The sequence below is a fragment of the Coregonus lavaretus genome (genome assembly GCF_964263955.1).
Source record: "Coregonus lavaretus genome assembly, chromosome: 21".
In the NCBI taxonomy this organism is placed as follows: Eukaryota; Metazoa; Chordata; class Actinopteri; order Salmoniformes; family Salmonidae; genus Coregonus; species Coregonus lavaretus.
Window position 1 is genome coordinate 16,703,519 of NC_140008.1, and position 24,469 is coordinate 16,727,987.

Consider the following 24,469-nt stretch of genomic DNA (forward strand, 5'->3'; position numbering starts at 1 on the left):
AGCGTGAGCAGCGGTTTGTGGCACAGCTCTGTCGCGGGCAACTGATCGCTTTAAATCATGCTGTATTGACTGAAGAGAGGCTAGTACAATCAATGGTTTGGCTTTGAAATCGTTCACAATTTATTGGAAAGGAGTGTGTGAGACGGAGGGAGAGGGAGAGGGAGAGGGAGAGGGAGAGAGAGAGGGAGAGCGAGAGAGAGGAGAGAGGAGAGAGCGAGGAGGAAATAAAGATTATTTCAACGATGGAACTTACAATGGAAAACATTGGAAATCTGCACGGCGTATCTCACTCTCATCAAACGGGTGACTTAATGAACTCTCCGCACCACGCACGGCAGTCCTTGGCGTCGCATCGGAACTTGGTGTCGCACGGACGTTCAGCCATGGTGTCCAGTATGGCCTCAATATTAGAGGGGTCTGGGGAGTATCGCACAGACCATGCGTTGTCCGGTCCCTTGCACCCCGCAATGACCATGTCCTGCGACTCCGGGATGACCATGAGCAGCACTTACACTACGCTGACGCCGCTGCAGCACCTGCCTCCCATATCCACCGTCTCGGATAAATTTCACCACCATCCCCACCCGCACGCCCACCACCACCCGGCGCACCAGCGACTCGCCGCCGGCAACGTCAGCGGCAGCTTCACCCTCATGCGGGACGACAGGAGCCTTGCCTCGATGGGCAACCTCTACGGCCACTACCCGAAAGACATGTCCGGCATGTGCCAACCGCTGTCCCCTCTCTCCAACGGCCTCGGGTCTTTGCACAACTCTCAGCAGACTCTTGGCGCTTACGGTCCGGGCGCACACCTCTCCAACGACAAAATGCTCTCGTCGGGAAGCTTCGAGTCTCACGCAGCAATGCTGTCCCGGAGCGAGGAGCACCTGGCCCGGGGATTGGGGGGCCACGGGGTCGGGATCATGTCATCCCTGAACGGTATGCACCATCACAGCCATCCGCACTCTCAGGCTAACGGGTCCATGCTCTCTGACCGGGAGAGGCAGACGGCGGGGGGTGGGCAGGGAGGTGGTTCGGGGCAGGTGGAAGAAATAAACACCAAGGAGGTGGCACAGCGAATAACGGCGGAGCTCAAGCGCTACAGCATTCCCCAGGCCATTTTCGCCCAGCGGATCTTGTGTCGGTCCCAGGGAACCCTATCTGACCTGCTGAGGAACCCTAAACCCTGGAGTAAACTCAAGTCTGGCCGGGAAACCTTCCGAAGGATGTGGAAGTGGCTGCAGGAACCCGAGTTCCAGAGAATGTCGGCGCTCAGACTAGCAGGTGAGTGAGGAGACTTCCAAATTTGGCTAATGTGAAGGGATCAATTAGAAGTCAATGTGGCAAGACTATTAATTGCTACTCAAACAGATTATCACTGTAACAAGTTAGTATTGATTCTTGGAGGAGTTAACGATGGCTATTATTCGTTAAACTTTGTTAAATAACCATGTTGAATTGGATGTTAGAAAATATAAGTAAATCCAGATTGGATTGACTGCTTCATGCTCATATAATACAGTAGGAAATAGTAAACAAGCTATGCTGTGCTGTAGTAGTCTACTCTGCTGGTGATATCCTAATTAGGTGTTAAACCTGGAAAAAAAGATAAATCAACTTGTTTCAAGTTTTTGAATAGTCATGCACTCATTTGCTGGCAACATTATAGTAGGCCTACACTTGTAATCAATTTTACGCACGCGCGTAATGGTGACCACACACACATACACATACACACACAAACAAACACACACGCGAAGGGTTTCGACAACAGACAATATGAAATCAAACAGGGAATGGCCTGAATCAAATTGATTGTGCTTCTCTGTAACTGTATAATTTGGGCCACAATAACGAGAGTAAAATGGTGCGATTATTGACAAAAAGACTGTAGTGTTGTAGTATTGATGACCCTTTGTCAAGTTTCACATATTCACTCTTCTCCTGGTGTGGAGTCGTTCCACAAGCCACATGTTAATTGTATTTATGTATCAAATGGACCTGGAATTCTCGTGGGCCTTCCCTTCCCCTGTCTACTCCGCGAGGCGTAAACAAGGCGCGTCTGAGGTGTGCCTAGCAGCAGTGTGACCTCCCGCGAATCGATACTTCGTGTCCCGGCGTCCCTTTTTAAAGTAGCCACTAATAAATGATCAATTTGGATCTGAAAGACAGCTCAAGAAACAGATGCCCCTGTCTTTGATTTTTCAACATTCTGCTTAGGCTACACTTTATTTCTAAAGTATTTATAATATATTTATAAAGTCATATAGGTCGAATAGCGAGTTCATGGTGAAATAGTGTGATTATGAATAAATACAAGTAAAATAAGAACTGAGTGGAGGTGAAATAGGCTTAATTTAATCTACAAATAGGCCTAATTTCAGAATTATCTGTGGTCAAAGGGGACTTTTATTGAATCTACAACATACCAACTCTAAAACATCAACAATTACATTTTATTCATTTAGCAGACGCTCTTACCCAGATCGATAACACTACAACCAAGGTTGAACATTATGTTGTAGCCTATGCTGGCTATAAAAATACATAGGCCTATAATAAAACGTTTGTTTTTACGAAGGTCTATCCAAGTGGCGTAGCGGTCTAAGGCACTGCAGCTCAGTGCTAGAGGCGTCACTACAGACCCTGGTTCGATTCTAGGCTGTATCACAATCCGGCCTTGATTGGGAGTCCCATAGGGCGGCGCACAATTGGTACAGCGTAGGCCGTCATTGTAAATAAGAATTAGTTCTTAACTGACTTTCCTAGTTAAATAAATGTAGTTACGAATTTTTAAGGCCTGCACTAGCCTGTTTAAGTATGGCGCTAAAGTAATTTAATAACATTATATCAGTTAAACCCCAAAATAATCATACTTCATTTTGGAAATTCAACAGACATATACCATTTAATTGTCACATATTGCTAATCACTCAACTTCGAGATTTTTGAGAGAGGGGATGTTCATATAAATAATTTGAAATAGGCCTACGATTGAACTTGTCTATTAATCCATTACTTCCATATTTCACTCTGAATTCAAAAGTTGCAACCATTTATTCATATTTATTTATTCCTTCATCAGTTCATTTATCCACCAACTTTGCCAGTGAGAGATAACAGTTTGAAACATTGTATAGTACTCCAAGCCTCTACATTGAAAACTCCACGAAGGCAAAAAAATTAACCGGAAATAGTATTATTTGACAAGCTATACAGCGTAGGAGCTAATTAAAGAGGCTTAATTAAGGGTGGAAAGCTATAAAATCAGAAGAGTTGGAAGTGAGCTCCACTTTGATGTTTCTGCAAAGCACTCCTTTTGGACATGCATGCGTTTCAAAACGTCAATCAGTACTTCTGTGTGTCATATTTCAGTGGACAGTTCAATTAAGCAGATATAGTGGCATATTTTAGTTCCAGTCAATGCCCCATTGAAAAGCACTTAATGGGATGTAAATTGTTCCTTTGCACATTTAGCAGCGTTTTGGTATATAAAGATTTAAACACTCCACAATTGTCTCTTTAAGTGCCATTGCTAAACCTAATTAAACCTAATTGGGCAGAGGGGTTTTTATATAGTCGTAACCTGGTCTCAGAGCATTTCGTATTATTTTGTACATAAATCCGAGACACTCCATTTAGTATGATATGTTACATGGTTACATAAGGCAGATGTTTACTTAAGGCAAAAACAAAAGTAGGGTGATTGGTTGCGTGGATGGGTAGGAGTATAATGCAAACTCCTTGCGAGTTTGAATATTGTCACAGACAATTTTGGCATTTTAGCTAATTAGCAACTTTTCAACTACTTACTACTTTGTTAGCTAACCCTTCCCCTAACCCTAACCCTAACCCTAAACTTAACCCTTTTAGCTAACCCTTTCCCTAACCCTAACCCTAAAGTTAACCCTTTAACCTAACTCCTAAACATAACCCTAACCCCTAACCGTTAACCCCTAGCCTAGCTAACGTTACAGCTAGCTAACGTTAGCCACCTAGCTAGAATTCATAACATATCATACATTTAGAAAATTAATAACATTTAATACATTTTGCAAATTCGTAACATATTGTACATTTTTCAAATTCGTAACATATAACACTTTTTCAAATTCGTAACATATAATATGAAATGGTTGATGGACATCCATAAATTAATACATTCCATACAAAACGTAACATATCATACTAAATGGAGTGTCTTGGATTTACATACAGAATAATACGAAATGCTCTGAGACATGGTTGATTGTCCACACCCTACACCATGATAAAAACCTCCCAATTAATGGACTGCATGCACTATACTAGAACTATGAAACAGAACTTCCTATACTTGTGTTTCTGCATGCATAGGGTCTATATGTGCAGCATGCATGCCCGTTCGTATGCATTCATTTTAGAATTGATACACCTATGCTCCATTTGTTCCCCGGTGGGTATTTTACTGAACGCATTAAGGTTGACATCGGATATTTGAGGATGGTATAGGCTACATAAACATTCTTCTTACTGCAGACGACACAACAGTAGTAGACTTGATTACCAACAACGATGAGGCAGCCTACAGGGAGGAGGTGAGGGCTCTCGGAGTGTGGTGTCAGGAAAATAACCTCTCACTCAACGTCAACAAAACAAAGGAGATGATCGTGGACTTCAGGAAACAGCAGAGGGAGTACCCCCCTATACACATAGAAGGGACAGCAGTGGAGAAGGTGGAAAGTTTTAAGTTCCTCGGTGTACATATCACTGACAAACTGAAATGGTCCACCCACACAGACAGTGTGGTGAAGAAGGCGCAACAGCGTCTCTTCAACCTCAGCAGGCTGAAGAAATTTGGCCTGTCACCTAAAACCATCACAAACTTTTACAGATGCACAATTGAGAGCGTCCTGTCGGGCTGTATCACCACCTGGTACTGCAACGGCACCGCCCACAACCGCAGGGCTCTCCAGAGGGTGGTGCGGTCTGCACAACGCATCACCGGGGGCAAACTACCTGCTTTCCAGGACACCTACAGCACCCGATATCACAGGAAGGCTAAAAAGATAATCAAGGACAACTATCACCCGAGTCACTGCCTGTTCACCCCGCTATCATCCAGAAGGCAAGGTCAGTACAGGTGCATCAAAGCTGGGACCGAGAGACTGAAAAACAGCTTCTATCTCAAGGCCATCAGATTGTTAAACAGCCATCACTAGCACAGAGGCGCTGCTGCCTACATACGTACTTGAAAATCACTGGCCACTTTAATAAATGGAACACTAGTCACTTTAATAATGCCACTTTAATAATGTTTACATATCTTGCATTACTCGTCTCATACAGTTGAAGTCGGAAGTTTAACGTTTCGGGTAGCCTTCCACAAGTTGGGTGAATTTTGGCCCATTCCTCCTGACAGAGCTGGTGTAACTGAGTCAGGTTTGTAGGCCTCCTTGCTCGCACACGCTTTTTCAGTTCTGCCCACAAATCTTCTGTAGGATTGAGGTCAGGGCTTTTTGATGGCCACTCCAATACCTTGACTTTGTTGTCCTTAAGCCATTTTGCCACAACTTTGGAAGTATGCTTGGGTTCATTGTCCATTTGGAAGACCCATTTGCGACCAAACTTTAACTTCCTGACTGATGTCTTGAGATGTTGCTTCAATATATCCACATAATTTTCCTTCCTCATGATGCCATCTATTTTGTGAAGTGCACCAGTCCCTCCTGCAGCAAAGCACCCCCACAGCATGATGCTGCTACCCTGTGCTTCACGGTTGGGATGGTGTTCTTCGGCTTGCAAGCGTTCCCCTTTTTCCTCCAAACATAACGATGGTCATTATGGCCAAACAGTTGTATTTTTGTTTCATCAGACCAGAGGACATTTCTCCAAAAAGTACGTCCCCATGTGCAGTTGCTAACCGAAATCTGGCATTTCTATGGCGGTTTTGGAACAGTGGCTTCTTCCTTGCTGAGAGGCCTTTCAGGTTATGTTGATATAGGACTCGTTTTACTGTGTATATAGATACTTTTGTACCTGTTTCCTCCAGCATCTTCACAAGTTCCTTTGCTGTTGTTCTGGGATTGATTTGCACTTTTCACACCAAAGTGCGTTAATCTCTAGGAGACAGAACGCGTCTCCTTCCTGAGTGGAATGACGGCTGCGTGGTCCCATGGTGTTTATACTTGCATACTATTGTTTGTACAGATGAACGTGGTACCTTCAGGCATTTGGAAATTGCTCCCAAGGATGAACCAGACTTGTGGAGGTCTACACATATTTTTTCTGAGGTCTTGGCTGATTTCTTTTGATTTTCCCATGATGTCAAGCAAAGAGGCACTGAGTTTGAAGGTAGGCCTTGAAATACATCCACAGGTACACCTCCAATTGACTCAAATGATGTCAATTAGCCTATCAGAAGCTTCTAAAGCCATGGCATCATTTTCTGAAATTTTCCAAGCTGTTTAAAGGCACAGTCAACTTAGTGTATGTAAACTTCTGACCCACAGGAATTGTGATGCAGTGAATTGTAAGTGAAATAATCTGTCTGTAAACAATTGTTCGAAAAATTACTTGTGTCATGCACAAAGTAGATGTCCTAACCGATTTGCCAAAACTATAGTTTGTTAACAAGAAATTTGTGGAGTGGTTGAAAAACGAGTTTTAATGACTCCAACCTAAGTGTATGTAAACTTCCGACTTCAACTGTATGTATACAGTATACTGTATTCTATACTATCGTAATAATGTTTACATATCTTGCATTACCCATCTCATATGTATATACTTTATTCTATACTATCTATTGCATCTTAGCCTATGCCACTCTGACAATGACATTGCTCATCCATATATTGATATATTCTTATTCCATTCCTTTACTTAGATTTGTGTGTATTAGATATTTGTTGTGGAACTGTTAGATATTACTTGCTAGATATCACTGCACTGTCGGAACTAGAAGCACAATAATTTCGCTACACTCGCAATAACATCTGCTAACCATGTGTATGTGACCAATACCTTTGATTTGAATAGGCTATTCTAATCGGTATAGTGCAAGTATCATAATTATAATAAATTATCAATCATTATAGTAGAGATATTATCGTGATTGTTATGGTTATTGTTATTATGGTTATGATTATGGCTATGATTGTTTAATAGCTGCACTCTTTGAGAGCGAGCGCTGTTCCAAGAGGGTGTCCCCTGGCCCTGACGTGCTGTCTGTTGTCGTGTGAGCTACCTTGTTCTGTTGTCAGTTGCTCTCTGGAAAAATGGAGTTGGGCAAAATGACAAATGACTGTGTAAATGGTGGGAGCTATGTTTTACTTATTGCATTTAAATTCACCATTATGCACTGTGCGCATGTGGAGTGGGAGTGGGAGTTGGGGGTTGTGATTCTGAAAGGGATACTGGCGACAGGCCTACTCGGTCGGCCACATCAATCAATAAATTCAAATTACTATTCCAAATTCATCACAGTCCCACAAATCAATGCGGCTGCATTGCTTAGCTAATGTGAAAACGCCAGTGTCTGCACACTCACAATCCTCCTCAGAAAATTAAAAACAGAGCACGATGTAGTCAATTGAGGGGGGATTCTGTCAAAACAAAGATAGGCTGCGTGCCCTTTAAGCGCACACCCTAAAAGGCATGGTTCATAATTGGAATGATGTGTAGCGTTGTCTGCGTGAGGAGGGCAAGGTAAATCTCACAGAAGATACAAACCTAGTATGGCCTACAATTTAGGCCAACTAGTGCCTCGTTACGTGTCACGCTGATCGTGTATCACGATTAGCCTTTTAGGACAAATCATTATTTCCAAAGAAGCTCACAACCTGCATCTGTTCCAATGTTGAAGCAAAGTAAACAAGGAAGCGCACATATACTGTAGGTATGGAGTAGACAATACCTTTGATTGTGTTGAGAAAGACACGGCTGAGGGCATGAGGGCTGAGATGCATTTAAAGATTGCATAAACGATGAAAACAACTCGTCTTTGCATCTGTGTTGAACTCCACGCTCCATCTCAATGTATTTGGTCGGGTCAATAAAGCAGTGATCGATAAGGATAGCCAGTGCATCTATCAATTATTCCGCCTCAGCACTCTCTCCCATTGGACTCTCCCAGAGTGGTGGGGGATGGCTGGGCGGTGTAGGCAGGAGCCGGGAAAGCAATGAGAGACTGGGAAAAGCCCCCATTGCACACCTTTTTCTTTCTTTCTGTTGTAATCATGTTACATGTAGACTGGATGGAAAACTCACTCTCAAAACGCCGTTTGGGGGTTGGGTTATATAATCAGCTTGGATCTGTGTAAACATGTATCCACCAACGCATTGTTCCAGAATCACTCGGGAGCCAAGAGGAAGACAATAGAGAGACAACAAAAATGATTCGATCCTGCAAACCTCCCGTGTGAAAAATACGACGCAATGAAATATTACACAAGAGCATCAATCTCATTTATCCAGAAATGTGAAGGGGGGAATATCAACATTTTATCGTTTGTAAAAATTCGATTTTGAGGATGAGATTATGCTCTGTTCTAGTAATAGGCTATTCAATCAAAATACAGGAAAATCATGGATAAGGAGAGAATAGCTCAATAACAAATTTAATCACAGGCTAAGCCTACATGCCAATCACGCCAAGAGAGGTCGACCTCTCTACTGTCCCAATACCATTGCTATGGAGCAATATTTTTCTGGGATGGCTAGGATATTCATGAAAAGCTAATATAAGTGAAAGGAGTCTTTTATTAATCTGTCATCCAACAGTTTATATGCACAAATCAGCCACATGCATGCATCCTCCATATTCCCGGAGTAATGCTGCCTGTCTGGGACATAATCCAAATGTCATCACTGTACCTAAGTAATGACCAACCCAGCCTGCTCCATACACCACTAGCATTTATATCCACCTCCAAGTGTAGGCTACAGAAATGTTCACCCCCAACTAGGCCTCCTGTAGCTCAGTTGGTAGAGCATGGCGCTTGCAACGCCAGGGTTGTGGGTTCGATTCCCACGGGGGGGGGGCAGTATAAAAACTGTATGCACTCACTAGCTGTAAGTCGCTCTGGATAAGAGCTTCTGCTAAATGACTAAAATGTAGCAAAATCATTTTCAATTGGGATCACCGCTGTCTATGGTGCTGAAATCTTTATATGAATGACGCTGTTGGCCTATGTTTGAGGCCATGGCTTTAATAAGGGGCTGTACAACATGGTTGAGGTATGCTTGTGTGCCAGATGAGTCAAATTAAATATATAATATATGTATAGCATACGTCCTTAAGTCAACACGTGATCAATAACATTACACAATTTCACAATCAGATCCGTCTCACCATCCTGTTGTAGGCTATGTTAAGACACATAGTCCAAAATCCACAGAATAAGGTCCATATTCAATCAAATCCGGAAAACCCTTTTCCGGTATATTCGCCTCCAAAATACCCAATTTCCTATGGTGCACAACAAAACTAAAGGTTTCACCAAAAGAGACTCAGAATAAAATGAATCAAAGGCTGTGATGCAAGAATGTTGCTAATAATCTTCCCAGGAAATCCGGTTAGTCGTTTTGATTGAATAGAACCTTTAGAAGTGATTGATTTAGGATAATCGAAAACAGGCTTTTTCATGAAGAGAAGTGTTGATGCAGGCCTGCGAAATGATCGATGCGGACTTTAATAATTGATAGGCATAGGGAAGACAAGGGGAGAAAATCATGCAGCTGCGGTTTCACAGAAGCTCTTAGTTAAGCACAGCAATGTGTGCTGTAAATACTGGGATTCACACACACGCAAGCACGCGCACTCACCAAACACAGTGAAATCCTGTGGCTGTTGTGGACAATGGCCAGTACGCAGCTATTTTCCCCGCTGCAATAATGAAAAGCTATATTCACATTCTTTATTCCAAATGTTTGTGAAGGCAGCCAGATGACAAATTATGATTTGTTCTGTGTTTTTCTGCCTTCGAGGAGGCGAATTGAGCACTCACATACATCTCCCAATTTTTACAGTGTAGCGTGCCTGCATGTGCGTGTGTGATCGGGATAGAGAGTGCGTCTGCGCCATACATTGTTAAGTCCGATCTGAATCTGTATCGATTTCCATTCCCCGGTCTCTCCTTTCCATCGCTGGAGCTGCGACATGCAGGCATACTCCCCCTTTCCCCTCCGCTCCTGTGCAATACCATTTCCCCCATTAACATCTCACCCTTCATAACATACAACGGAATGAATAATAAACGCATGTTTTCATTGGCACTACGCAGCTACAGTATATGCTTGCATTTACACGCGAAAAACAGGTATTCCACTAATCATAGGCTATGTTATGTTGACATTTCTCTAAAATTGCGAAGCTATGGATAAGGACATAGCCTAAAATGAGATTAGCCTAATTTCGTCCCAATCAACCCAGTGTAGCCTATATAAGCCTATGGCCAGACAGACCTATAGTGAAAATGACAATGTCTCCATTAGATAAAGGGATCAATAACAGAAGACTGTTCCGTCACGTACACAAGACAATGTGGGCAGTCGCTCCACTCACACTGTACAGTAGTAGCCTTTAGTAGAACCCCAGAACTTCACTGTCTCTATTCCATATTTTCATCGCGTATGCATATGCTCACACACACACACACACACACACGCACGCACGCACGCACACACAGACACACACACACACACAAGAGAGAGAGCATTCACACCGGGGCATTGCAATTATAAATGCAGCACATAGTTCTAACCCGTTTGCCTCAATAGGCATACAGTCTAGAATACCGTCTATTCCATTTTAGATGATCAATTCCTACGCTTTTCCGTCGCCCCCTCGCCACACCGGATCGATAGGAGAGAATGACCTTTAAATCAAATTGCTAGGAGACTGAACTGTAAGCACGAGGCTAGCATCGAAGGGTTAAATGGCAATGCGTCACTGATTTCAAATATCAAACAGTAAGAGAAGCCATTTGCTGAAGCCATCCTATAGGATCATTGTTTTAAAATCACAACAACATTTCCCTGCCAGATAATATGAAAATGATTATGTTTGTATTATACGTATTATTAGACACATGAAATGCATTGAATAGTCTATCCAAAATCATTATCAATAAGCCTAAACTTATATTCTCATATTTGGCACCGTAAAAACAAAGGCATCTTGTATTGGGTCACCAATCGATTTCCCCAAATATTTTGGTGGCGTGGAATCAGAGTATACGAGACCACATAATCCATAGCCAACCGATACGCGTTCTGTTGTTTGAAGCCTAACTTGGTGTTCGAGTTTGGGAAACCCTGCAATACAGCACTTTCCGCGCGCCCTGCGTAACCGGTTGTAAATCTCTGAGCAGTGGTGCTGAAATGCCGATTGTCTTCCCGGTTAGTAGTGGCCGCTAATCTGACTTCCCGACAGGTCATCGCTTATTCAAGGTCCGATAATGGCTTGTTTAATGCCCGATCTAAGGCGAATACTGCAACGTTCGAAGAACAAAGCAGACATTGACCACGCCATTCTTAAGGAGAGAAAAGGCACACATCCCCATGTAGGCCTTGGACGAATAGGCTAATAGTAGGAAAGCATTAGCCAATAGTCAACTAATTAGGCTGCAGTGATAATTGAATGGCAACATGCAATGACAACAGCCTCATCCATAGGCCTACACTGAATTCATAATCGTAGTTAGTGATTTGATCAGCAAAACCATGCTTGCGTGCAGGTTCGGTTGTAGACTATAAGCCTAAACACATTCTAAGGCATTATCATGGATGATAAAAAAAGTTTTTCCATGAGTATGCTTTTCCAAAACTGGGATTAAAAATGACTTCAGAAAAGGGTCTCATTATAGGTCCTTAATACCATAACACGTGTTCGGGCACCGCATGCCAACAATCACCTGCAGGCTGCATTGGCTTCATCGATTATTGTCGAAAGAGGAAAATGCTTTTTAAAGGTGACAGCAAAGACATTAATAAGATTAATAAGTGGTCCTCTGTAGCTCAATTGGTAGAGCATGGCGCTTGTAACGCCAGAGTAGTGAGTTCGATCCCCGGGACCACCCATACGTAAAAATGTATGCACACATGACTGTAAGTCGCTTTGGATAAAAGCGTCTGCAAATAGCATATTATTATATTATATTATAGTCGAGGGCCTTAAAGTTGTACCAAAAATTCCACATGTTGCAAGTTGATTATTTTCACACAATAACACACCGATTGTGTCTAAATTTTACAGTGGTAATAGTTCCAAAAATAGGACGGGAGACAATCTATGATTTTACCACTCCTTATATCACATCAGGTAAATGTTTTCCAACACTGAAACTTTCATTTAACTCAGAGTTGAATAGAATACAAGTAATCCAAAGAGAATCCCAGCTTGACTCTTACATTGAAAACGGAAAAACTTAAAGAAAGTTAGCCTAATTGTAACCATTTGGCATTTAAAAAATATTTGACATTACAGAAATATTACTGAATAGAGAAATCATTAGAGAGCCTGAAAAATACAAATATTTGACAGTTAATCCTACCCTGAGAGCCGAGCCTATATGCGCTCAAATACACCACCTGCAACCAGGGTCGATCACACAGTAAAACCGCAATCATACACACGACACACCCCACCCCGTACCCACAGATGCATCTCGAAACTCCAGTTGGGCAAACCTACACAAATCAACAAAGGAACAAAACGACCGTGAAAACATTTGATTAATTAATCAAAGCTATATTACATGCTATGTAAACAAACGGAGTGGATTCTAACATAAGAATTTGAATTGATGTTTGAATATCTATTCAGCCAGGCATTCAGCCAGGCTATCGTTTTGATTAGTAAGGCCTATGCTGAGCCGGCATCTTTATCCACTATTGGCTAAAGATTTAAAAATATTGTAGCTTGAAGAAGATATACAAATACATAATTACATCACATATTCATATCACATTCAATGATTCAATATCAAAATCAACACATTTAATATTTGTGTGTGTGTGTGTGTGACAATTTCATTAACGCAACACACACCCAAATATGCTTTGATAAACTTCAAGCCCAACTCTTTTACCATGTTGCACTTTTGTTCGATAAAGACTAGTTATTTATATGATCAAATATTGGATACATTTAATTTCCTCTGACTTGGTTATTACATTTATTATTATTATTATTATTATTATTATTATTATTAGTAGTAGTAGTAGTAGTAGTAGTAGTAGTAGTAGTAGTAGTAGTAGTAGTAGTAGTAGTAGTAGTAGTAGTAGTAGTAGTATTTGTATTTGTATTTGTATTTTATTTCTTATTTAATTATACTATGATTATGGTTTTATTGCATAATATTTAGCCATATTTTCAGCCGTTGATTGAATAACATTTTCCATACATGTCCTCATCTGCACTTTTTTTTCAGCTGACAACTGCAGAATTACATCCATCAAGATCGACCTTTGAGACGATTAGCCGGCTGCTTCACTGATAAAATGTTCAGGCCGTCCCATAAATCACTGAAAATAAGAAAAACACTAAACGAGTAAGGTTTGGCTTAATAAATAGAGGTACATGTTTTATGGTGCCAGAGAGCAAATCAACCAGTTCTGAACATGCCAGGAACAGTAGGCTATGCTTACAGAAACAAACATCACAGTTGGGCTATGCGTTTTAACAGGAGCCCTTCACAATGTTGACAATAGCCGTCTGTCTACACAGTGATTTTGCTGGCCACAGTCACTCAAAAACGATATTCACTAATCCGTGATCTGTTGTGGCAAGTCATCCATGATGCCAATGAAATAACTCTGCCTTTTTTATTTGTCTTTACATTTTACCTTTGATGTAGGCGAATTCTTTAATTTTATTTCAAAAAGTAATACAACAACCCTCAATAAAGGCTCTGGTACAAGGTATTGCAGCTTTTCATTGTTTGTTTGATTGTTGAGGCCTGTAGACCTAAATCGTTTGATGATGCTTTTGTTAAACAACATGTCTAGACTTGTTGCTATAAAACAACGTAAGAATAGGATAGGCTATATGCAAAACATTTGCAGAAATAAGATCACACAAAAACAGACTGCCCACCTTCACAATATCAACATAATATATCTGCAATTAAATCATGGAGGCCGATGAAGTTATGCTTTAATAATCTCTATTGCAATAGACTAAAAGTAACAGCCCATAATAACGATTTGAAATGAGTCAGTCGTAGCTGATGATGGTGTGCATCTTGCATGTCCACCTCAGACATTGACCCAATGACTTGTTAGAAGCCAGTTATTAATAGTAAGTAATTATGGATAAGAGTCCATGGTTGACATAGTGACTGTTTCTCGCCTGCAGTAGCCCGGCCTCTGCGGGAGAGAGTCGCACCGCACCCAATTTCAGATCAGCCCCATTCAAGCCATCGATCCCAGGCAGAACGGTTGGGTGCACGGTGCGGTTAGTTATCGATTCTCCCACCATATCCCCCCCCCCCCCCCCCCCCTCACTCCAAATCCGACAGAGCACACACCTCTAGCCAGGCTGCAGAGGCAGTTTTCACACGCTCACATATTTATTTAAATGCCAGTTTCAATCTGGAAGCATGCGTGGGCAGGCTTTTTCCGAAATTGGGGATTAGTAACTCAAGTATAATAATTAAATGAGACACAATTAAGCAACTTTGTACTATGATCAGGCTATATACATCAAATACATTCACAATTAATTTACAACGTATCCCATAGGCCTATTGTTATCATATGATGTATTTACTTATGATGTGGTAGGCCTACATTCAACAAATGCGTCCAACTGAGAGATACACCTGCTGTTATTTAGGATTTGGGTATCCACTCACAGGCACGGAAGACCTCTTGATGTAAAAAATATAATAATTATTATGATGTAAATAATAGATCAAGTCAATCTCAGCGAAGTTAGTCAATATTAGCATTACCCCACTCTTACGGACATGTTGTCACGTTCACTTCTTTAACTAAAATAATCCGTCGGTTATTGCCTTTCTTAATCAGGGAAACACCAAAACGTCAGAGTACATTATATAAAGTAAGGAGGTGTCACACAATTATAAATATGTTTAATCATAAAACAAAAGTTGAGTTTATATCACTCATCTTTAGATGGGCACTCCTAAATTTGCTCAGCAGCCTGACTGTTTACTGAACAATGCCACCATATTACATTTTGCAACTTTCACTGACTTTTATAATATAATACTGACTTTTGTTGCCAATTATGATATGCCATAGCAATACATGTAAGCATGAGGTCTACAACATTTTCCAAGTCACTCATTGTCACATTTGACTTCAGTTAAACATTACTTGTAAGTATACATTCATGTCTCCATCGATAATCTGAGCACTTGAGCACTGTTTCTAAAGGCATTCTGCAGCTGTGAATGACACAGGTGTTATCACATAATGAGCTGACTACACAGTCATTATGATATTATTTAGATGTTATATCATATCAGGTTCTCGGTCTGCATAGGTAAATATAGGGTATTTATCTAAAGGTGATTAAGGAAGTGCTCACTTCACTTTTATTAAAGAGCAAACATCTAAAAACAACAACATTTGATTGGTGAATTTTGCACACAGAGAAATCTATTTGATGAGCTCAGATATAATGGAAGCCTAATGACTGGTAAAATATAAAGTATCTCCCCAAAAATAACAAAAATGCTTAAGAAATGAAAATGTAGGCTACCAGTGAATTTATTCTGAACTGCAGTTAGAACCATTCTTCTTCCCAACAAGTGTTTTGAGCAGTGTGACTTTCAAAATGGTCCAGAGTGAGTGTTATTGAAGTTGTCGGGAATGCCTTGCAGGGAGGGGCAGTGTGCAAGGTAAACAAACAAATTGTATCAAGTTATCAGTATATTAGCACCAACTCTGCCTCATTACATTAAGGAGTATTGAGTTGAAAGTTTGCATTGGGAAACCTTGGCACTGCCCTGCGGTCTGAATTGAATAAATACTGTACAAACTAGCTTTTAAAGTGCAGCCCAGTCGATACACAGCCTACAAATCTTTGTGCAACATAAGTCAAAACAAAATCCATGGCTTTAAAATACTGTACGCCCCACCTTACAGCACCATCCAAGGTCTTGAGAAAAGGTGCATCCGATTCTGTGGCATCTAGAAGGGGGAAATAATTGAGTTTTAGATAAGACACTGATACATGCCAACTGGCAGAGCCTATAAGGTAGAGAGAGAAGTGGCTGGCCTGGGGTTCTTTTCTGTAAGGGCAATGGAAGCACAACTTGAAGTTGGCTTTATAGTGTGTATGAACATGTTGAACCATAGCCAGTAAAAATGTTTATTGGGAGATTCATTAAATCAGTGGTCTATGGCTAGAGCATATAAACAACCAATAGGCTACACATTAACAGTAAGCCTAAAGGAATCTGTGTTTTACATTTAGGACTGTTGTCATTAAATATTTAGCCATGGCTATTAGACATTAGTAACATGTTGGACTAGATGATCAAAGACCTATGGGCTATTCATTCTGCAGTGCCAATAACCAAAACACATTACAACATTTCGTTAATTCCATAGATTCAATATGATTTCAATATCTAGAGATAAACATCTATTTTATTTTGACCTAGTAGGCTGTTGTTTTTCTCGAACAAATAGAACCGCAGCACAAAATGGACAAAAGAGAGGGAGAGGGCTTTGGATAACCCAGGCAGGAACTGACTGTTGAAGGAAAGTCGTTGGAATAACAGGCTAGTCGCCCCTATAAGTGCAATTAACTGGTGCTAACGGTTTATGAGGACCATTGTTTCCACAAAATTTGAGCAAATAAAACCTACAACTGACCAATTCGATAAGCATCTCTCGAAACTCATGAATCTTTTTCCTTCCCATTCTCCCTCCGAGGCATAATTAATTGGACGAACTGAATTTCACACACGAATTACTCACGATTCTATCGACCGATATTGAACACCCAGGGCCTTTCACTTAACCTTTTTTGGTGCGTTGCAATGCTAGGAATATTAACGACCACAGAAAGAGAAAAGTTATTCAATAACATCAAACTTTATTTGGACTCACATTTTAGACTTTAAATTGGGGTTCAATACAAATGTGTTGAAGTCATGATCTTCCCGTGCATTGTGGGATTGTTTTGAGTGACCATGACAAAAGGCAACACCCATAGGACTATATTATGGTAAACACTACACCGACCCAAATGTATTGATTGGTAATGATGATGATTAATTGAGTAGGGTATACTCTGTCATGTTTGTAAATTAGTTGCATATATAACACAACGTCGCCCTAACCTTATACACACGCCAAAATGTAGGCTATATTATCCAATACAATTGTCAGGTTTGAGACTGAAAAATATTGAATAAAAAAAATCATGTTTATCAATTTATACATTTTATTACGAGGCTTCCACTGATGCCACAGTTAGAAGTAGTGAACGGGTAGAATAATTGCCACGGTGTGGGGTGGTAGGCCGGGCAGAGTAGACCATCGTGAAAGCCGAAAATAAAAGCCAAATACATTTGTATTATGATTCTAATATGGGTTTTTCGTGCATGTGTTTATGTGAGTTTATGTCAGTCTCTGTGCTATGTGTCTTCTGTAGCTCTAAAAGCTGCAATGATTGATTTTCTTCTTTTCTACAGCGTGATTCAGTAATCAGGGCCCCCTTCCTCACCGATCGATCACTATTGATTTGCCTACTAAATCCAGCGCCTGTAGCAAGGCCCAGTATGGCGCCCGGTACGGCCAGGCACAGCGCGAGTGACACCTACTGACTAAGAGACGATAAAACAACGGGGTCAAAAGTCTCCCACAGAGCTCTGTGTACAACTTGAACATAATGGGATGAAGGGGCTGGATGGAGAGAGGGATAAGAGTGGATAGCTGTGTTAATAATGATACACTACACACATAACTAGGATATTGAATCTGTTATCATCTGTTGCCCAAGCTAACTACAGTGATGATATGCCCACTCTAGACCATATAAAACTATAATCATCATCATCATCACCACCATCACAACCACCACCAGTCTGTCTATAGTGCAGACACAGTGTATAGTGTATGTGTGTGCTTTAGGAGAGGCCTGGAGTAGTCTTGATGTGAAATACAAATATGATGGTTGTGCTCATGTGGAGGTTAGACCACCGTAGTAAACAGATTTGACTGCAATGGCTGATCAATGGCCTCTGTCTCACTGTAATTAGACACACAACACTACAGCTTGGCTCCTGCCACTTCAGCACAATCACACACACGTACATGCACATGTACACACACACACAAATTTCTGCTGCACATGCACGCAAACAGACAGACACACACACATACACACCAGAGAGAGTGAAAGAAAACAGGAATAAAGGAAGATTGGAGTGAAAAAAGAGATAGAGAAGAGGAAGGTAGTTATGGCGACAACAAGGGAAATAACTGACTGACAAATCCCCCTCCTATGCATCTAAACCTGTCTCCTCATGTTTTCACTGTTAATTTCACCTTTATACATAGTTAATACTCGTTTTAGTACATACGGTAAGCTGTATATTTTTCTATTTGGTTTTATTTTTCTATTTGGTGCTTCTAAGTACTACTAGAGGTTTTCTATTGAAATTGCTCCCCAAAGAAGTCAGTGCACACTCAACACTCCAGTTTGTGTTGGAGGCAGTTATAAATACCATCTCAGTGCTCAATGGATAGGGCTCCAGTGGGCTCTGTTTGAAGTAGCAGACTGCAGACCTGCTGGAGGGGATTCTGACCTCAGTCCCTGTAGAGAACCCCCCCAATTCCTACAGCAATGTGGGTCAATATTTCCCTCTCCACCACTCCTCACGCACACACACTGATCTCTCTTTCTCGCTCTCTCTCTCTCTCTCTCTCTCTCTCTCTCTCTCTCTCTCTCTCTCTCTCTCTCTCTCTCTCTCTCTCTCACACTCACGCACGCACGCACACACATACATGCACATTAACACACACACACGCGTGCGCACACACACAGACGTACACACACACACAAACGCTTACTATTGTGCTACAGTCACTCAGTCTCCCACTGCGACCCAAACTGCATTAATATTGAATCAAACAGCAGTGTCTCCACCAGGCAGTCAGAGCAGCTCACCGCAGGCTAGCTCCCTGTCTGCACTCTGCAGGATGGAAGAATATTTCCACTGGGCACCAGGGATGGATTAGCTTTAAATCAAGTTTACAGTTTTTCTCGATTGCTAAGACACATTTCTTGAAAGCTGCTCTCCTTTTCTCTTAACTGTGAACACAAAACCCAATTTTCAAGCTACATTCACAAAACCTCAGACTCTTCTTGCAAAACCAAACTTTCACCTCAAAACAGTTCAATCTGTGCTCAAAACTGAACTATGTTGTCAAATCGTGCCCCGAGTCAATCAAAATAAAAAACACTACTGAACAGTCACTAAACACTACGTAGAAAAATAGAAAACACAATGCTCAGGACATGAAGCTGGAGAAATAAATGTTTATTGTTCACTGTAGGCTAAATGCATGTTGCAAAACAAAAAAAAACCTGTGCATTTAGCACTTGTACAAAAAGACAAAACAGAAATCTTGTGCATTTACATGTAGCACTTGTAAAAACAAACAGAAATCTTATGCGTTTGCCACTTGTGTACAGTAAGCCCATGTAAAAATAAAGTACAAAAATATACAAATAAGTGCATTACTCAGCCACAGCATCATGTCTCCGTACTGGGTCAGGCCACAGGACTTCATCCACATCACAGGCCACATTTTGTCTGGCCAGGCAACGGGGGAAAAAAACCCTGGCATGCCGTATCCAGGCTTGGCATGCCTCCACACCTATGTCACCACAGGCAAGTCCCATGGCTTGCAGGAGATTTACCCTGGTGTAAGGTTGGCGTTCATATACCTTCCACCGCCATGAGGAGAATAATTCCTCAATGGGGTTTAGGAAAGGGGAGTACGGTAGAAGGCAAAGATTGATAAAACCTTGGTTCATATTGTACCACTCTCTAACCTGGAGGGCTCTGTGAAAACTCACATTGTCCCAAACAACAACATAGATGGGATGCTCATCCTGCTGCCCTAACAAAGCATCTCGCATGTGATTGAGGAAAATGAGGAGCTGGTGAGTGTTGTAGGGCCCCAGGTTGGCATGATGGTGGACAACCCCATGATTGCTGATGGCAGCACATAATGTGACATTGCCACCACGCTGCCCAGGAACACCAACAATGGCCCGATGGCCAATCACATTACGGCCTCTCCTTCTCCTTTTGGTGAGATTAAACCCAGCTTCATCCATGTAGATGTATTGATGGGGTCTTTCCATTGCATCCAGTTGAAAAACCCTCTGTAGAAATAGATATAGTTTTGTAAGTGATACGGAAAAAGTGATTTAGGCCACTACAGTAAATCACTACTTAGAGTAATCAACATTGAATGTGTCTGGATATATGCCAACCTGTACATACTGGAATCTTTGCTCTTTGACTCTGTCTGAGTTGCGATCAAAAGGCACTCTGTATAGCTGTTTCATGTGCAGTCTGTTGCGCTTGAGGACATGATCAACAGTAGAGAGGCTGACACTGTTGGTACCCTCAAAATGTAAATGGTCCTCAATGATCTTCTGCTGAATTTCGCTCAGTTTAATGGCATTGTTCTCACGGACCATATCAACAATTAGGGTCTCTTGGTGTGGGGAGAACATACCTGTCCTCCCACCCCCATGTGGCAGTCTTTCAATTCTACAAAAAGAGAACATGGAGTTACAAAAAATATACATGGAATACTAGGCCTACAAACAGTTAGACCAACCCTCCATTACAATACTACAGTACATTGGTACAGTGATGTACTGAAACATATATTTACTTACAGTATACTGTGGTACAGTATATAGTATGTCATACAGTAATTGCTGTCAACATTTACATACTGTACTATAATGTCAAAAAAAGGTAATTACCTGTTCTCTTCTCTAAATCTTCGGATTATGGTGGACACAGTGAATCTACTGATGTTTGGTTGTACCCTTTGTCCAGCCTCCCTCATGCTCATACCATGGACAAGAACATGGTCAATCACAGTAGCTCTGATTTCATCAGATATTACTGTTCTTTGTCTTCGCTGACCCCCTCGACCACCTCGACCTCCTCTCACACGAACTCTTCCTCTCAGATTTCTATCCATTGTAGGGCCTCACAAACCAGTGCTCTCTGAACTGGCTTACTGTAAATGTTCCCTCACATCATTAGCCACAAGTGTGATCAATTTTGAGTTGTTGTGTTGTGGTGACACCTGTGCTCTAATTGTGTTTGACTTTTGTCACCTGTGCTCACCATTATGCAGCACGGGTGCATCACAATGAAAATGTGTTGGCAAGTTACGTCTAAACAGGTGAAAAGTGCTTATGGTTTTGCCAAAAGAGTGATTGATTCAATCAGTGGGTTCAGGCAACTGAGCATTTGGTTCAGACAATAGGGTTTAGTGTTTTAGCAATTGAGAAAAACTGTAATACATGGCAATATATGGGAGCTCAATATATTTTGCTGCTTTGTAAACCTGTTTTGATGTCTTAAAGTACTGGCTAATGACTCAATTCCCACATCTTCCCTCTGCATCTCTCACCTTTTTACTCTAACTGAAGTACTCATAATGATATAGTATTACAGTATTATAACTGTAACACTGCATTTATGCTATGTTTTTCTCTCCCCCTTTGTCTCCCCAACCCCACCCCTACCACCCCTCACAGCCTGCAAGCGCAAGGAGCAGGAGCAGCACAAAGACCGCAACATGGCGCCCAAAAAGCAGCGTCTGGTCTTCACGGATCTGCAGCGCCGCACACTCATCGCCATCTTCAAGGAGAACAAGCGCCCGTCCAAGGAGATGCAGATCACCATCTCCCAGCAACTGGGCCTGGAGCTCAACACTGTCAGCAACTTCTTCATGAATGCCCGGCGCCGCTGCGTGGACCGCTGGCACGACGAGCACAGCACCAGCCCCGGCCAGCCGGGCACCTCGGCCACCACTTTCTCCAAGGTCTGAGACGCCCAGGGGGAGCCACGGGGTGGCATGGGGATGGGGAGGTGGTACCTCCTGTATCCCACTTCGTTCCCGATAACCATGTTGATGCCTCCTCATTCGTGCCATGCAACCACCTCTTGTTCAGTCGTAACTTTAACCACCACGATCCTAAAAATCTCACCACTGGACTGTTATGAAGCAAGTGAAACGTACAGGTAACATGTAGTCAGGTCCATACAAGGACAATCATCTGTTTTTTGATTGAACCAGCTTTCTGTTGATGGTGTCAGTCCATCTGCACTACATGCACCATGATATGTTGCTATGTTTAAATGATCTCAACATCGAGCCTCGGCCAGCCTCCCTATCCAGGTAGTTGCTGCTGAATCCCTCCCAGCACTCCCCTTTGTGTCGCTCCTCACATCTCTCATCTCTCCACATGGAAGCAACAAGGACAGAAGAACAGCAATAAACCTGTAATCCAACCCAGTTCTGTGCACAAGGAAATCCTAGAGAAAACAACACAACCCCTATGAAAAAACAAAAGCTCAACCTCTCCTCCCGCTCTCCACTCCTTCTTCGCCAAAGGTATTCCCTGATGGCCAGCCATTTCAGCGAGCCACTCGAATCATACTCCGGCACACTAATGAATCGAAAAATGAATCGATGAAGACAGGGAGAGGGAGCGGGGCCTTGACCCTTCCTGAAGGTGAAACAGAAGACGCTTGGCAGTAAAGATACTCAGATCTGTCCAGTTGCCCAGGTCTATACTGTTGCACAGATGTTGGAGGCCTGCAGGGATACTTTCGTTGCTTGGGAGAAGCAGAAGTGTCTGTTTTTGTAACTGTCGGGGAGGCGAGGGAGCAATACGCCTGGACATGCTCTTTGTTCAGGAGGGAGCTGCTTTTCACTGATCAATACAGAAACCAATCGACAACACTGCCAGGCAGGAAGGCAGGCGTCAAGCGAACTGCATTATAGCTGCTGCAGAGGAGAATGTAAGAAGAGCACATGGAACCCAATGGAGGTGGCGACACAATGGCCTAACAGCTGCCCAGTCTGCTCTGCACATAAGGTTCCCCAGTACCCCCTGCTGGTTATAAGAGTAAGCTGCAGCCAGCAGTCCTCTAGGAAAGGCCTCACGGTGTGTTCCAGGGCTGGGGATAGAGAGGCCATGGCACATGTTCAGGCCCTCACAGATCTCTAAAGGCAGATCAATAGTGAGTCATTATCCTATTGTTGTTCCTCATCCAATGAGGACTGGTGAAGTAGGAGGAGGGGGATGGTTCAACTAGCGCCCAATACGCTGGAAAATAGAAGATACAGTTTTTTTTAGCAGACACTCCAAATACATTACCTTGATACTACTCACCAAGTAAATAGATGACCTTGTGTCACAACCCACATGTTAGGGTATTGAAAAGATACACACAGCAACACATACAGCTGATATAGAGATATGTCTCAGTTTAATTTAGTGGACAGAGGGGTAATGATGGATCCAGACACATTGGAAGTGCTATGCAAAAATGGTGGGGAGGCTTCCTGTTTTGAAACATCTAAAATGACACACAGTTTAGATGCATCGTCCGTCTATTACCAAAAATAATGATCAGCAGATTTGGAAAAGAGAAAGTCCCCACTGGATATTTCCACAAAATGGTTATATTCAGTGGCTAGCCGTCACACACTACAGTCACAAATGCTACAAGAACTAGTGCCAATGCTAACTGCCTTAATGATAATCAGAGAATATGGAACTGCATTCACACACAGCTACAGTGTACCCTACTCCTACTGATGGGCAGTATGTACCATAGCAACCAACAATCAACTTTTAAGTGAATTAGAATCTACTTTTTTAGAAAACGAAAAGTTAACCAGATTTTAAGGCATACAATACCAAACCTCAAAACCACAAAGATACCACAATATGTGTTACAAAGACAAATCCACCAACACATACTGGATACATTTTTGAAACAGAGGAAAATCTCTCTCTCTCTCTTTCATTCTATCTTTGGTTCTCTACCCCCTCTACCCCCTCTTCCCCCTATCCCCCTTGTTTCCTTCTCTTTCTCTCTTTCACTCTATAATATTGATGCGGGTAATTAGTACCATAGACACAAAGTTTCTCTTGTTACTTTTGTGCTCTGTCGTGCATAAGTAAGGCACCTTGTTGATAAATGTAAAAAAAGACAAATGAAAGGACTTTTTAAAAGAAGAAAAGAGGGATACGAGGACCGAGACCAATGAAGGACATTGATTTTTTGCATTATATGTGAATATTGACAAGGAGGAGACATTTCCCAAGAGAAGGAGAAACCAGGGAGATGGACGGTGTATTCTTTCATACCGTTACATGTCGGGGCTGCGGTCTGTACTTCAGCACCTCTTTAATCTGAGCCCCAAAAACGGGCTTTGGAAA

General features: G+C 41.9%; 1 protein-coding gene across 1 annotated transcript; it reads left to right on the plus strand.

Moving 5' to 3' along the window:
* Positions 1-242: 242 nt before the first annotated feature.
* LOC311149101 (one cut domain family member 2-like) lies at positions 243-22,062 on the plus strand (the record flags this gene model as incomplete). The annotated part of the gene is made up of 2 exons (XM_084186210.1): positions 243-1,284; positions 21,770-22,062. The coding sequence occupies 2 exons, from the start codon at positions 243-245 to the stop codon at positions 22,060-22,062; spliced, it is 1,335 nt and encodes a 444-aa protein (XP_084042336.1).
* Positions 22,063-24,469: the final 2,407 nt, after the last annotated feature.